The sequence below is a fragment of the Lampetra fluviatilis genome, chromosome 59 (genome assembly GCF_964198595.1).
Source record: "Lampetra fluviatilis chromosome 59, kcLamFluv1.1, whole genome shotgun sequence".
Classification (NCBI taxonomy): Eukaryota; Metazoa; Chordata; class Hyperoartia; order Petromyzontiformes; family Petromyzontidae; genus Lampetra; species Lampetra fluviatilis.
In genome coordinates, this window is record NC_136333.1 from 3,742,378 (window position 1) to 3,758,661 (window position 16,284).

The 16,284-nt window shown below is 54.6% G+C and overlaps 1 protein-coding gene across 1 annotated transcript in view; it reads right to left on the minus strand.

Annotated features, from left to right (window-relative positions):
- Positions 1-16,037, minus strand: part of LOC144950788 (SH2 domain-containing adapter protein B-like) — a 34,921-nt gene extending 18,884 nt beyond the window's left edge. Inside the window, 2 exon segments of the mRNA XM_078880878.1 lie at positions 13,705-14,600; positions 15,207-16,037. Coding sequence (XP_078737004.1) covers positions 13,705-14,583 — 879 coding nt within the window. The 5' untranslated portion in view covers positions 14,584-14,600; positions 15,207-16,037.
- Positions 16,038-16,284: the final 247 nt, after the last annotated feature.

Sequence of the window (16,284 nt, forward strand, 5' to 3'; positions counted from 1 at the left end):
ACCAGCGGTGTCAAGATCGGCCTCTGTGGAGGAGGCTTTTGAAGGACGCTACTGGGCAGTTGGAGGCAGTCGCCCTCCAACAACAACGGAGGGCGGAGGAGCGACGCTCACAACAACGAGCGGAGCGCTGGGTGGCTAAAGCACAGCAAGTTGGTACAGTAGGGGGCACAGGTGGTGCATCAGCCAGTCATCTCGGTCAGTCGACCCGTGGCACCTGGGTCTGCCCCGTGACCTCCTGCCAGCGGGCGTTCGACACTTCACGTGGCCTCAAGGTGCACTTGGCCTGGCACAAGCGTCGTGGTGACGTCACCGCCACTTAGTGGCGAATGGCGGTTGTTGTTGTTGTTGTGTGCAATAGGAGCGCCCGAGTCGACTTCAATAGGTGCTCGCTAACAGCACTTGCCCCGGCAGTCTGTTGAAAGCTATACGGGGGATCGTTGCCTTTTGTGGGGAGCGGCGGTGCAGCGGTTAGCGCGCTGCGCTGCGTTTCCCGGCGACCCCGAGTTTGATTCCCACTCACGGCCAACATCAGTGACGATTGTCTGAAACGGTCCTGGGCCTCCTCCCCTAGGTCGACTCAGCCTCAAATGAGTACCTGGTGCGGTGTGGAGACATCGCCACTGGGGAGACAAAGGCGGCCGGGCGTGGTGCTGGCCACCCACCCTCTTGTGTGCCGTCTATGGCCTGAATAGGTGCTCGCTAACAGCACTTGCCCCTAAATTATGTAGAAGGCTATATGGGGGATCTTTCTTCATGTGTGCGAGTGCGTAGAGTTTGTATGTTCTCCCCCTGTTCTGCAGCGCGTGAGTGTGGTGTGAGTGAGTGCGAGTGTGGTGTGTGTGAGTGTGGTGTGAGTGTGGTGTGAGTGTGGTGTGTGTGTTGTGTGAATGTGTGTGAGCGTGGTGTGAGTGCGGTGTGAGTGTGTGTGAGTGTGTGTGAGTGTGGGGTGAGTGTAAGCGTGGTGTGAGTGTGGTGTGAGTGTGGTGTGTGTGTGTGATGCGAGTGTGGTGTGAATGATTGAGTGCGAGTATGGTGTGTGTGTAAGCTTGGTGTGAGTGTGGTGTGAGTGTGGTGTTAGTGTGGTGTGTGGTGTGTTTCTTCCCAGAGCTTAACAGCAACAACAAAGCCCACCACAAAATGTGCATGGAATTGACCCAAACGTCTCCCTAAAATAAAAGAAAAACTACACCGCAAATTGACTCAATTGGGATCGCGCACGCACCAGCAATCACCCCTCACTCCGACTCGGGGAACGCTTGCCAGAACCCTCGGGAAAGAGTCTTGAGATCCCGCTTTAATCACAACTCGGTCTATGTGAGTCTGTGGGTCTCTCTGAGTATGTGGGTCTCTGTGGGTCTCTGAGGCTGTGGGTCTCTACATGAGTCTGTGGGTCTCTACATGAGTCTATGGGTCTCTACGTGAGTCTATGGGTCTCTACATGAGTCTGTGGGTCTCTACATGAGTCTGTGGGTCTCTGTGTGAGTCTGTGGGTCTCTACATGAGTCTGTGGGTCTCTACATGAGTCTGTGGGTCTCTACGTGAGTCTGTGGGTCTCTACGTGAGTCTGTGGGTCTCTACATGAGTCTGTGGGTTTCCGAGTCTGTGGGTCTCTACGTGAGTCTGTGGGTCTCTACGTGAGTCTGTGGGTCTCTGCGTGAGTCTGTGGGTCTCTACGTGAGTCTGTGGGTCTCTGCGTGAGTCTGTGGGTCTCTACGTGAGTCTGTGGGTCTCTACGTGAGTCTGTGGGTCTCTGAGTCTGTGGGTCTCTACGTGAGTATGCGGGTCTCCACGTGAGTCTGTGGGTCTCTACGCGAGTCTACGGGTCTCCACGTGAGTCTGTGGGTCTCTATGTGAGTCTGTGGGTCTCTGAGTCTGTGGGTCTCTGAGTCTGTGGGTCTCCACGTGAGTCTGTGGGTCTCTATGTGAGTCTATGGGTCTCTACGTGAGTCTGTGGGTCTCTATGTGAGTCTGTGGGTCTCTGAGTCTGTGGGTCTCTACGTGAGTCTGTGGGTCTCTGAGTCTGTGGGTCTCTGAGTCTGTGGGTCTCTATGTGAGTCTGTGGGTCTCTGAGTATGTGGGTCTCTACATGAGTCTGTGGGTCTCCATGTGAGTCTCCACGTGAGTCCGCGGATCTCCACGCACGAGAGTCATTGGGAGACGCGGTGCGACCAGAGCTGCTTTTTGGCGTTCGCAACGCCGATTCGAAGCGAGGCTCCTAGCGGTGCCGGCTGTTCCGGAGTCCCTGCCACTCGAGAGCTTCCCACCCACCACCCCGGCCCCCCCCCCCCCGGACCCCCCCTCTTGCTGCGTGAATGTTTTTTAAAAAGTCGTGGAATTCCGCTGCTAATGAGTCCCACGCGGGGCACGTTTGGGGGAGTGCGCGGGCAGCAGTAGAGGTCTGCGCACAGCTGGTGCAGCCCCGACAGGTGGTGCGATACGATGGCGCGGGCTGTCACTCTCAATTTTGGCAGCCCTCGTTAAACGAAAGCTTGACTGCAGCGGCTTCGCCCCAGCGGCGATGTTTTTACACACCGCAACCAGGTACTCACTTGAGGCCGAGTCGACCTAGGGGAGGCCCGGGACCGGGGTCTGTAGCGCGGGGCTCTGGCCGCTGCAGCACCGCTCAACTCTACCGCTACACTTGCCGATAGCAAAAACAAAACCAAAGATTACCCCCCCCCCCCCCCATGTAGCCTTAGCAGATTGTTGGGGCAAGTGCTGCGAGCAATAACAAACACGCAGACAAAGATCCCCTGTATAGCCTTAGCAGATTGTTGGGGCAAGTGCTCAGAGTGATAATAAACGCGCAGACAAAGATCCCCCGTAAAGCCTTAGCAGACTGTTGGGGGGCAAGTGCTTCGAGCGCTAATAAACACACAGACAAAGATCCCCTGTATAGCCTTAGCAGACTGTTGGGGGGCAAGTGCTTCGAGCGCTAATAAACACACAGACAAAGATCCCCTGTATAGCCTTAGCAGATTGTTGGGGCAAGTGCTCGGAGCGATAATAAACACGCAGACAAAGATCCCCCGTATAGCCTTAGCAGACTGTTGGGGCAAGTGCTTCGAGCGCTAATAAACACACAGACAAAGATCCCCTGTATAGCCTTAGCAGATTGTTGGGGCAAGTGCTCAGAGCGATAATAAACACGCAGACAAATATCCCCCGTATAGCCTTAGCAGACTATTGGGGCAAGTGCTTCGAGCGCTAATAAACACACAGACAAAGATCCCCGGTCTAGCCTTAGCAGACTGTTGGGGCAAGTGCTTCGAGCACTAATAAACACGCAGACAAAGATCCCCCGTATAGCCTTAGCAGACTGTTGGGGCAAGTGCTTCGAGCGCTAATAAACACACAGACAAAGATCCCCGGTATAGCCTTAGCAGATTGTTGGGGCAAGTGCTTCGAGCACTAATAAACACGCAGACAAAGATCCCCCGTATAGCCTTAGCAGACTGTTGGGGCAAGTGCTTCGAGCGCTAATAAACACACAGACAAAGATCCCCCGTATAGCCTTAGCAGACTGTTGGAGCAAGTGCTCGGAGCGATAATAAACACGCACTCTTTGATATCGGTATCACAGAAACGCACGCACACGCACACACACACACGAGCGCACACAACAAAGATAAATATCCCCCGTATAGCCTGTAACAAACTGTTGGGGCAAGTGCTGTTTGCGAGTAGCACCCACGAAGGCTGGCACTGTGGCACAGGAGTGCGTGGATGTAACCAGCACCACGCCCGGCCGCCTTTGTCTCCCCAGCCACGATGTTTACAACCGCACCGGTTACTCATTTGAGTCTGAGTCGACCTAGGGGAGGCCCAAGACCGGTTCAGATAATCGTCACTGTTGGTGTTGGCCGTGAGTGGGAATCGAACCCGGGTCGCCAGGTTCGTAGCGCAGCGCGCTAACCGCTACACCACCGTGCACACACACACACGCACACACAAACACACATACACACACGCGCACACACACATACACACACACACGCGCACACACACATACACACACACACACGCACACACACATACACACACACACGCGCACACACACACACATACACACACACACGCGCACACACGCACGCGCACACACACATACACACACACACGCACACACACACATACACACACACACACGCACACACACACACACACATACACACACGCGCACACACACACACATACACACACGCACGCGCACACACACATACACACACGCACACACACACACATACACACACACACGCGCGCGCACACACACATACACACACACACGCGCGCGCACACACACACACACACACGCGCGCATACACACACACACGCGCACACACATACACACACACACATACACACACACACGCACGCGCACACACACGCGCGCGCACACACACACACACGCGCGCACACACACACATACACACACACACGCGCGCACACACATACACACACGCGCGCGCGTGGACATACACATACGCGCGCACGGACAGGCACACGCACGGACGGACACACACACACACGTGGACATACACACACGCGCGTGGACAGACATACACACACAAGTGCGCACCCACACACCCGCAATCACCCACACACCCGCACACACACACACCCGCACACCCACACACCCGCACACACACACACCCACACACCCACGCACGCAAGAGGGCGAAAGCGGAGCGGTTCCGCGGGGCGTGACGGACGGATTAGAATCGATGTCGACTTGCAAGAGGACCGCGGCCGACAGAGACACGGAACTAATTTTGCGAGCCCAGGGCTGCGGTTTTTTTTTGTTACCAAATCCGGCTGCGGCTGCTGCGGCTGCTGTGGCTGCTGCGGCTGCGGCGGCATCTGGCGCGGAACGACGGACGAGGAGGAAAGCCGAGCGCCGAGTAAAATCGCACTTTGATGTGTTCATCCCGAGGGCGACGCGCGCTCGCCAAAAATCCTCGGTTGGCTACGGCCACGCGGCTCCCGGTTCATCCTCACAACGATGATGATGATGATCGTAACGCCGATTCGTAGCGGTTGTATTACTTTCCAAGCGACTGTTGAGACCCGGGGAGGGGAGCGGAGTCAAGAAGGTGGTAACGCGCGGGAGAGGAGAAAGACAGGAACGGGAGAGGCGAGGGAGGGAAGGAACGGACAAGGAGCGGAGGAACAGGAGGAGAGCAGAGGGTGCAGTGGAGTTGGTGCAGGAGAGAGAATAATAATCAGCTTGATTTTCTGAAGCGCCTTTCATATTGAAGTAGCTGAAAGGTGAAAAAATATTGATAAAAAATAAGAATAAAAAAATGAAATAATCAAATTGGCAATTAATTTGATTATTTCACATTTTTTTGTATCTATTTTCTATTTAAATGTTCTTAGACTTTTTTATTTATTTATTTATTTATTTTCACCTACGTGACTTTACCGAAAGACCCAAAGAGTATGGATCCTTGCAGTCACGAAAATTTCTAATCTAGAATGGGTTTCAGTCGTTCATGGAATGTGGAATTTCCACCACTGGAGCGCCCCCCCCACCGCCATCGCACAGCGCACAGCGCACAGCGCACAGCGCACAGAGCACAGAGCACAGAGCACAGCGCACAGCGCACAGAGCACAGCGCACAGCGCACAGCGCACAGCGCACAGAGCACAGCGCACAGCGCACAGCGCACAGAGCACAGAGCACAGCGCACAGCGCACAGCGCACAGAGCACAGCGCACAGCGCACAGCGCACAGCGCACAGCGCACAGCGCACAGCGCACAGCGCACAGAGCACAGAGCACAGCGCACAGAGCACAGAGCACAGAGCACAGCGCACAGCGCACAGAGCACAGCGCACAGCGCACAGCGCACAGCGCACAGAGCACAGCGCACAGCGCACAGCGCACAGCGCACAGAGCACAGCGCACAGCGCACAGCGCACAGCGCACAGCGCACAGCGCACAGCGCACAGAGCACAGCGCACAGAGCACAGCGCACAGCGCACAGAGCACAGAGCACAGCGCACAGCGCACAGAGCACAGAGCACAGCGCACAGAGCACAGCGCACAGCGCACAGCGCACAGCGCACAGAGCACAGCGCACAGCGCACAGCGCACAGAGCACAGCGCACAGCGCACAGCGCACAGCGCACAGAGCACAGCGCACAGCGCACAGCGCACAGCGCACAGCGCACAGCGCACAGCGCACAGCGCACAGCGCACAGCGCACAGCGCACAGCGCACAGAGCACAGCGCACAGCGCACAGCGCACAGAGCACAGCGCACAGCGCACAGAGCACAGCGCACAGCGCACAGCGCACAGCGCACAGAGCACAGCGCACAGCGCACAGCGCACAGCGCACAGAGCACAGCGCACAGCGCACAGCGCACAGCGCACAGCGCACAGCGCACAGCGCACAGAGCACAGCGCACAGCGCACAGCGCACAGCGCACAGGAGAGAAGCCGCCAACGCCTCGAGGTGGACTCGTTTGAGCTGCAGCAGGAGCAGGAGGAGCAGCAGCAGCAGCAGCAGGAGCAGCAGCAGGAGCAACAGCAGGAGCAGCAGCAGGAAGAGCAGCAGCAGCAGCAGCAGCAGCAGCAGGAACAGCAGCAGCAGCAGGAGCAGCAGCAGCAGGAGCAGCAGCAGCAGCAGGAACAGCAGCAGCAGCAGGAGCAGCAGCAGCAGGAGCAGCAGCAGCAGGAACAGCAGCAGCAGCAGCAGGAACAGCAGCAGCAGCAGCAGGAACAGCAGCAGCAGCAGCAGGAACAGCAGCAGCAGCAGGAACAGCAGCAGCAGCAGCAGGAACAGCAGCAGCAGCAGCAGCAGCAGCAGGAGCAGCAGCAGCAGCAGGAGCAGCAGCAGCAGTAGCAGCAGCAGGAGCAGCAGCAGCAGCAGGAGCAGCAGCAAGAGCAGCAGCAGGAAGAGCAGCAACAGGAACAGCAGGAGGAGCAGCAGCAGGAGCAGCAGGAGCAGCAGCAGCAAGAGGAAGTGATCGTGAACTCTACGGTGATCACGATTGCGGTCGGATGGGGAATCACCTCTCTGCTGCTTTACCTTCCGTCAAAATTTCCCTTCGCCCCCACGCCCCCCCCCCGACCCCCGACCCCCTCCCAGACTCCCTCGTAAAACCCGGCGAGTCATCCCCCATCACCCCCCATCGCCACGCGAGGTTTTTTGGGAGGCCCTTCTTATCGTAACCTGTGACGGCGATAAAAGTTTAGGGGTTTTATTTTTCGCGGTTGTTGTTCTCTCACGATCGCGTGGGCAAACCGCGGGCAGGTGAAATGAAACTCGTTGATTTCTTACCGGGTAAGGGCCACACTGAGCTATGAAGCGCCTTTTTTTCAGGAACAACCCGGCCCACAAATGATGTTTTATCTCTCTCTGTCAAATTTAGCATTCTCAGGAAGAACGTAATCAACCAGGTAGGGTGTTGACTGTTATGTTATCCGACTCTCTGTTGTATTACATTATATTTCTACGTGACTTTACCGAAAGAACCAAGAAGATGAATCCCTGCAGTCACGAAAGCTTTAAATCGAAAATTATATTTCTAAGTATACCAGATTTGTGTTTCTATTTCATTTATACCTGATGATGATTGCTTGTGTTGCAATCGAAACGTCGTATGCTAGTATTTAATTTATTATTTTCTCTTCATACGTCACTTTACCGAAAGAACCAAAGAGCACAAATGATAGCTCAACGAAGTGGTTAACCATCACCACGTGGGACTTTACAGCAGCCGAATACTCATAAACGCGTGACGTCGCTTCGAAATGCGGAGGGGGAAAAACCGGAGGAACCGGAGGGGAATCCACACGACCACGGGAGAGAGAGAGACACGCAAACTTGCAACGTACAGCAGGCGTCAGAGTTGGGATGGAACCCAGGACCTCCTGCATACCAGGCGAGGGAGTTAACATCTCCTAGCCACTGGGTTCGAGAGGAAAGGCAAGAAAAGCAGTCAGACGGTGCCGACGCTACCGACAATTTCCCAAACTCTGCGGTCCTCCACATATCGAGATTTTTCAGACGAACACTCCCCGAGCGCGAGGGGGAAACGCTCTATGCCGAAGAGGAAGGGGGGCTTCGCTACGTTTCACAGCCGCAGCGTGCGGGAAAGTTTCGCTGCGGGGCGGCGACGTTTGCCGCTGCTGTGACCACCATGACGCCGGCAGGCGACGGCTACAATTGTACTCGTAGAAAGTTAAAATTATTATCAATCAATCGGTCAGAATTTTACGTGCTAACATCGCCCCCAATGAAGTAGGCATCGGGGCGACGTTACGGCCGAACGGGAACGGGGCGGCAGGGCACCAAGCGAGAGTGATGAAGCAAGAAGCCCCCTCGGCGGTCGACACAGACGGAGCAAAGCATATTGAAATAAAGCGCACGAGTCAACGTTTAGATCGTCACAGTTGGGCGTCTACGAGTTTCGAGCGAGACACTCCGCGGGCTCCCCAACACCTCCAACGCAGTCGAAACAGACGACGCGTCGTCGTCGTAGTAGCAGCAGCAGTAACAGCAGCAGTAGCAGCAGCAGCAGTAGCAGCAACAGCAGCAGCAGCAGTAGCAGCAGCAGCAGTAGCAGCAGTAGCAGCAGTAGCAGCAGCAGTAGCAGCAGCAGCAGTAGCAGCAGCAGCAGGAGCAGCAGCAACAGCAGCAGTAGCAACAGCAGCAGTAGCAACAGCAGCAGTAGCAGCAGTAGCAGCAGCAGCAGTAGCAACAGCAGCAGCAACAGCAGCAGCAGTAGTAGTAGCAGCAGTATCGTAGTATCCTCACGGTTAACACGCACAGACCCCGCGGTATTACCCGGGACGGCCCGGCGGATTCCAACCGCGAACCATCTGCAAAGACGCTTTCCAAAGCGCTACGGATGCTTCGCAATATCACCCCCCCAATCCATGCCGCCCAAACCCCAGGCCTCCCCCCCCCCCCAAATCCGCTACCCCGGAGAGATGATGATGATGGGCCTAGGCACGCTCCGGACGCGAGCCACGCTTCTGTAGGAAGAGCCGCGCGGAGAACCGCATCGGCGGTTTTGCAATCGCGGTAAACCAGAAAGGGCAACGGTAAACCTGAAATTTAAAAAAATCGACGAGCGTTTGTGGATTTATTTCTTTTTTCACTCGCGTTTGCGTTTGGGGGGGGGTGGTGGTGACTCAGATGTGGCTTTTTGTTTTTCCACGACCGGAACTGGCCGATTAGGCTTGGGGTAAATGAAAGTTGGGGAGTGGTGGCGCAGCGGTGAGGAGCCGTTGCCACGTGAACCCGGCGGTCGGTCTCCATAACGACGGAGAGTCACGGCCTGTCCTCCTGGTGGTAGTTGTTGCGCTCTCCCGAAAAGAATACCGCGCCATGGACAAATGCCGTTATAATATACGAGCTGTAAGACCCGGCTTCGCCCGGGACTTGGATTCACCACGCCCGGCCACCTTTGTCTCCCCAGTGGCGATGTTCACACACCGCACCAGTTACTAATTTGAGGCCGAGTCGACCTAGGGGAGGCCCAGGGCCGGTGCAAATAATCGTCGCTGGTGTTGGCCGTGAGCGGGAATCGAAGCCGGGTCGCCGGGTTCGTAGCGCAGCGGCGCTAACCGCTACACCACCGCTCTCCACGTTTACACACGGACACACACACACACACGGGCAGATCTAACTCATTCACGCTCCCAATCGTAGCTGGGAGGCGTTAAATCAACCGCTGTTCGTAGCCGTGGAACAACACTCAAGGGAGAGGAAGGGTGGACGGGGTGATTTTGCAACAACAGTAAAAAAAAGTAGCATTCATCCGGAGACCCGGTTACGGTTCCACACAAATATTCGGGCACGCACACACACGCATACGCGCACACACACCCATAACCCCACGTGGGCCATTCACTATTATTATTTTTTTTACCAGGTAAGACACCCCACTGAGTTTGCTATGTAGTAGAGCTCTTTATACCGGTAGGAACCACCTGGTTCCACCAGCCCACAGGGGATTATTGTGTCCGTCCGTTGTGCATCCAAATATGGGAGGGGTGGGGCTGGGTGGAGAGGGGCTGGGTGGGGAGGGGCTGGGTGGGGAGGGTGGAGAGGGGCTGGGTGGGGCTGGGTGGGGAGGGGCTGGTCACCCCGTGATGCCCTTATAAAACTCAACGTTTAACCTACTCACGCCGGCTTGTGCCCGCCCTCACAGTCGGGCATATTTGCGGAATACACCACGCCGCCGTTGACCCTGCAGGCCATTGACCGAGCAACCCAACGTTCCTACCAGCTCCCTCCGCAGCAGGAATGTGTTCAGAAGCGACGTGGGACCATCACAAATGATAGTCCAACGAAGTGGCCTTATCATCATCATCGTCACCGTCGTCACCACGTGGACATTTATAGTAGCAGTACACTTCGGCAATGTTTTCTCCTGATGAAGGTTGCTTGTGTTGCAACCGAAACGTCGCGATTGATTTCATTTCTCGATTTAAAGCTTTCGTGACTGCAGGGATTCATCTTCTTGGATCTTTCGGTAAAGTCACGTAGAAGGGAAATAATAAAAATAAAACAATAAAATACAATTCTCACGACGTTTCGGCCACAACGCAAGCAGCCGTCCTCAGGTGAAGAACAGGTCTGTCGGAAAGACGCTTTATCATCATCATCATCACCGTCAGACGCTGTCTTCCCGACAGACCTGTTCTTCACCTGAGGACGGCTGCTTGCGTTGTGGCCGAAACGTCGTGAGAATTATTTTATTATGTTTTACTTTATTATTTTATTATTTCCCTTCTACGTGACTTTACCGAAAGAACCAGAGTGCAAGCAGCCAAACACTCTAAAACGCGTGACGCCGGTTCTCAACGTGGAGGGAAAGAACCGTATGACACGCAGAAAATTCCACGTTTAACCACACGGGGGGTTGGTGGGTGGGTGGAGAGGGACAAGCTCCGAATAAACCCAGGTAAAGCCCCTAGTCCTGAAAAACCACCACGCACACACACAGACCAAGATGCCCTGTGTAATCATTATAGGGGGGGGGGGGTTCCCCCCGTTTTGGCAATCAAACAGGAGGTTTTAAGACGTTCAAACACCAAACGGATCCCTTTCGCAAGGCGTCAAAGTTTATTTGCACGTTTTGCAGAGGTCGCAAACGGGTTTTGATTCCTTACCCGTACCCGGCCGCACCAGGGTCGCAAAGGGGTACCCGTACCCGGCCGGGTATGGGTAGCCGTTCCCTACCCGTACCCTACCCGAAATGAGTGACAAACGGTGACTCACCAGTGACTCACGGCCTACCCGTACCCAGCCGGGTACGGGTAGCCGGGTATCGGGTAGGGTACGGGTATCGGGTACCCGGTTGCGACCTCTGACGTTTTGCCACAAGTAAGGCTCGTGGCTAACGCAGACTTCATGCCTTGTAAAAGGCATCGATTTGGTGCTTGAACAACTCAACAACCTCCTGTTTTATTGCAAGCAAGGGTCAAACGAAACCTTCTCATGTTATCATCATTGTGGATTCTCGCACAGAAAAGGCCCCCCCGTGAACATGCCCTGCGTAGCTTGACACGGGCCGGCCGGGGTCAAGCGCCCGGCCGCCTTTGTCTCCCCAATGCCAATGCTACTTTTACACACCACACCAGGTACTCGTCCAAGGGCTGAGTCGACCGAGCCGAAGCATAGAAGCAGGTTGTGGGTGCAAACCCATAGACTGACACAGAGACCCATAGACTCGCATAGACACTCATATAGAGAGCCATAGATACAGATACAGACCCATAGATACAGATACAGACCCATAGACTCACACAGAGACCCATAGACTCGCATATAGACTCATAAAGAGACCAATAGATACAGATACACAGCCATATACTCACACAGAGCCATAGATACAGATACAGACCCATAGACTCACACAGAGACCCATAGACTGACACAGAGACCCACAGACTCGCATAGACACTCATATAGAGACCCATAGATACAGATATAGACCCATAGATACAGATACAGACCCATAGACTCACACAGAGACCCATAGACTCATGCAGAGACCCATGGCGTCAAACAGAGACCGATGGACTCACAAAGAGACCCACAGACTCATACAGAGACCCATGAACTCATAGAGACCAATGGACTCACACAGAGACCGATAGACTCACACAGAGACCTATAGACTCGCACAGAGACGCATAGACTCACACAGAGACCCATAGACTCACGCAGAGACCCATAGACTCGCACAGAGACCCATAGACTCACACAGACTATTTTCAATGAGAAAACGTGTGCATGTGTCATTCCTTCACATAAAGTCCTAGTCACAAAAGCAAAGTTTGTGGGGAATAATTGCCATTTTCTATACTTATGAGACGTAAGCAATTAGAAAATAACACTTACTACCCAGGAACAAAAACCGTGTTACAAAGTGAATGATCACCTTGACACTCATTCTTGCTACTGCCTCTTGACAAACGCGTGGTGGTGATGATGACACTCCTGACAATAATTAAGATTCTGATGATGACTAAACTTGCTGATGAAATCACTCTCTGGCTTAGTCAAAGTCACGAATGAAACCTCGTCCGGGTAGCGATGCAACTGCAGATGATTATTATTCAGATTTGTGATTATCATTACGCCGATAATGATGATGATGACGCTTATGATGGTGATGCTGCTACTGCTCCTACTGCTTCTAATAGCACAATAAGTCCCAAACCTGTCACCACCTTATCAGTGCCCCTACCTAATTACAGACCCATTCAGACCTAAGTGGTCACCCCGTGCCACTTATACATCTCAACGTTCATCCTGCAAAGTCGCATCACAGGGGAGAAACACAAACACATAAACATTCACCACTAGTACACTCACCACCACTACACTCACCACACAACTAGTACATTCACCACACGTACACTCACCACTAGTACACTCACCACTAGTACACTCACCACTAGTACACTCACCACTAGCACACTCACCACACAACTAGTACACTTACCACCACTACTACACTCACCACTACACTCACCACTACACTCACCACTACACTCACCACTAGTACACTCACCACTAGTACACTCACCACTAGTACACTCACCACTAGTACACTCACCACTAGTACACTCACCACTAGTACACTCACCACTAGTACACTCACCACTAGTACACTCACCACTAGTACACTCACCACTAGTACACTCACCACTAGTACACTCACCACTAGTACACTCACCACTAGTACACTCACCACTAGTACACTCACCACTAGTACACTCACCACTAGTACACTCACCACTAGTACACTCACCACTACTACACTCACCACTAGTACACTCACCACTATCACACTCACCACTAGTACACTCACCACTAGCACACTCACCACTACACTCACCACTACCACACTCACCACTATTCTGTACAAGAATGCCAGCTAAACGGGATGTGTTGACAGCTTTGAGAGACCATGCCATCTCAAGGCTGTGTGTGGTGTGTTCCACCGCGTCTCACAAATGCAATGGTGCTGCTGATTGTGATCCATGATTGTTACTGTGATTACAACGTTGAAGGTGATGCCGGCAACGATGCAATGCCCACACGTGGCCCATCACAAGCCACGCAATCGTATCGGACCACCTCTGTTGTTTTAAAGAACGAAGAAGGGAGGATTACTCCACGAATCTCGCTGTAATTGACGGGCGAAAACGTCCAATAGTAATGTTGATGTTACCTTGTCTCCCTTGACTCCAACACCTCCACCACCCTTGCCCTGCTCGTCCACCGCTTTGCCCACTCCACCACCTCCACCACTGGACCCCGGAGCGGAGGTCGCCTTCTCAGTCGCTTCCACCTTGATCAGCCTCTGCCTGGGACTCAGATACTTGACTTCGGCTGGAGGGGGGCCCTTGCCCCCCTCGATCCCACCACCACCAACACCACCACCACCTCCACCAACACCACCAACACCAACACCTCCACCAACACCACCACCATCATTATCTTGCTCTTCGCTGTCACACACAGCCTTGAGACGTTCCAGTGCCGAGGCTCCAACAGGAGGGTAGTAGGACTGCTGCTGCTGCTGATGATGATGCTGCTGCTGATGCTGCTGCTGCTGATGATGGTGGTGGTCTTGGACACAAGGGGAGGATGATGACGAGGATGACGATGACGACGCCGCCGCTGCTGTTGATGATGATGATGGTTGTTGTTGTGGTGGTGGTGCTGAAGTGGAGGAGGTGTTGGTGGCGTTGTTTGATGTCGACAAATGTGGAGGTTGAGGGGGGAGGAGATTCGCCACGCTTCGCTCCGTGCTAAGTTCCGCGCAGTGTTGCTGCTGCTGTTGTTGCTGCTTCTGTTGTTGCTGTTGTTGTTGTTGCTGCTGTTGTTGTTGTTGTTGAACCTGCGGTGTCTTTTTAATGCTGCCCACGTTCACTCGGACGCTGCCACCAGTAGAATCTCCCTGAAGATCAGACTGATGCTGCTGCTGCTGATGATGATTCTGCTGCTGCTGATGGTGGTGTTGGTGGTGATCGGGTTTGGGCTGAGGACAGTCGCTTTTCCTGTTTCCCAGCACGAACCCGAACCTCTCCCTGAACCACCTCGCCATCGTACACTCGCAGCACCCTGCGAGCCAAAGCGTGGGGGTGGTGGTGAGGGTGGTGGTGGTGATGGTGAGGGTGGTGGTGAGGGTTGTGGTGGTGAGGGTTGTGGTGGTGAGGGTTGTGGTGGTGAGGGTGGTGGTGAGGGTTGTGGTGAGGGTGGTGATGAGGGTGGTGATGAGGGTTGTGGTGATGAGGGTTGTGGTGATGGTGGTTGTGGTGGTGAGGGCTGTGATGAGGGTTGTGGTGAGGGTTGTGGTGGTTAGGGCTGTGGTGGTGAGTGAGGGTGGTGGTGAGGGTGGTGGTGAGGGTTGTGGTGAGGGTTGTGGTTGTGGTGGTGAGGGTGGTGGTGGTGAGGGTTGTGGTGAGGGTTGTGGTTGTGGTGGTGAGGGTGGTGGTGAGGGTAGTGGTGAGGGCTGTGGTGGTGAGGGTGGTGGTGGTGGTGGTGAGGGTGGTAGTGAGGGTGGTGATGAGGGTTGTGGTGAGGGTGGTGGTGAGGGCTGTGGTGGTGAGGGTGGTGGTGGTGAGGGTGGTGGTTGTGGTGAGGGTGGTGGTGGTGAGGGTGGTGATTGTGGTGGTGAGGGTGGTGATTGTGGTGGTTGTGGTGGTGAGGGTGGTGGTGAGGCGCTACCGCTCAACGACGTCTGCTGCTGCTGCTGTCCCCCGTGTCAGCTGCCGTCGACGTCTCCTGCGTCTCTTCTCCCCACTCCTCTCTGCTGTGGCAGCTGCCTCCAATCTCTGTGTGTGTCTCTCCCCACTCCGATCTGCTGTGGTCGATGTTTCGCCCTTCTCTCTCTGTGTGTGTGTCTCTCTCTCTCTCTGTCTCTCGCTGTCTCTGTGTCTCTATCTCTGTGTGTCTCTCTGTGTCTGTCTCTCTCTCTCTCGCTGTGTCTCTCTCCCCGCTCTCGCTTTTGTAGCAGCTGCCTCTCCCCGCCCTCTCTCCCCTCCTCTTCCTGTCTCTCTCAGATGCTCTACCCCCCCCCCGCCTTGTCTCTCTCTCTCTCTCCCAGCTGCTCTGTCTCTATGTCTCTCTCTGTCTGTCTCTGTGTGTCTGTGTGTGTCTCTGTGTCTCTCTCTATGTCTGTCTCTCTGTGTCTGTGTTTCTGTCTCTCTGTGTCTCTCTGTGTCTGTGTGTCTGTGTCTCTCTGTGTCTGTGTGTCTCTCTGTGTCTGTGTGTCTCTCTGTGTCTGTGTATCTGTGTGTCTCTGTGTGTGTCTCTGTGTGTGTGTCTCTGTGTGTGTTTGTCTCTGTGTGTGTGTCTCTGTGTGTGTCTCTGTGTTTGTCTCTGTGTTTGTCTCTGTGTTTGTCTCTCTGTCTGTCTCTGTCTGTCTCTGTGTCTCTGTGTGTCTCTCTATGTCTCTGTCTCTGTGTGTGTCTCTGTGTGTCTCTGTCTCTGTGTGTGTCTGTGTGTGTCTCTGTCTCTGTGTGTCTCTGTGTCTCTCCCAGCTGCTGTCTCTGTCGGCTCCCCTCCCCTTGTCCCCGCGCGCTGCACGCCGGGAAATCAAACAACACGGAAACCCCGCCCCTACTGCGCATGCGCACACCGGGTGAGAGAATGGGGGGGGGGCCCCAGCGATACGAACGCTTCCCATTGGTCAAGGTGAGCGCGAGACGCGACGCGTCAGCCAATCAGAGAGGCCGTACGATTGCACAATCTCCCCCCCTGCCCCCACCCTCGCACCCACCCCCCCACTCCCCCGCGCCCCCAC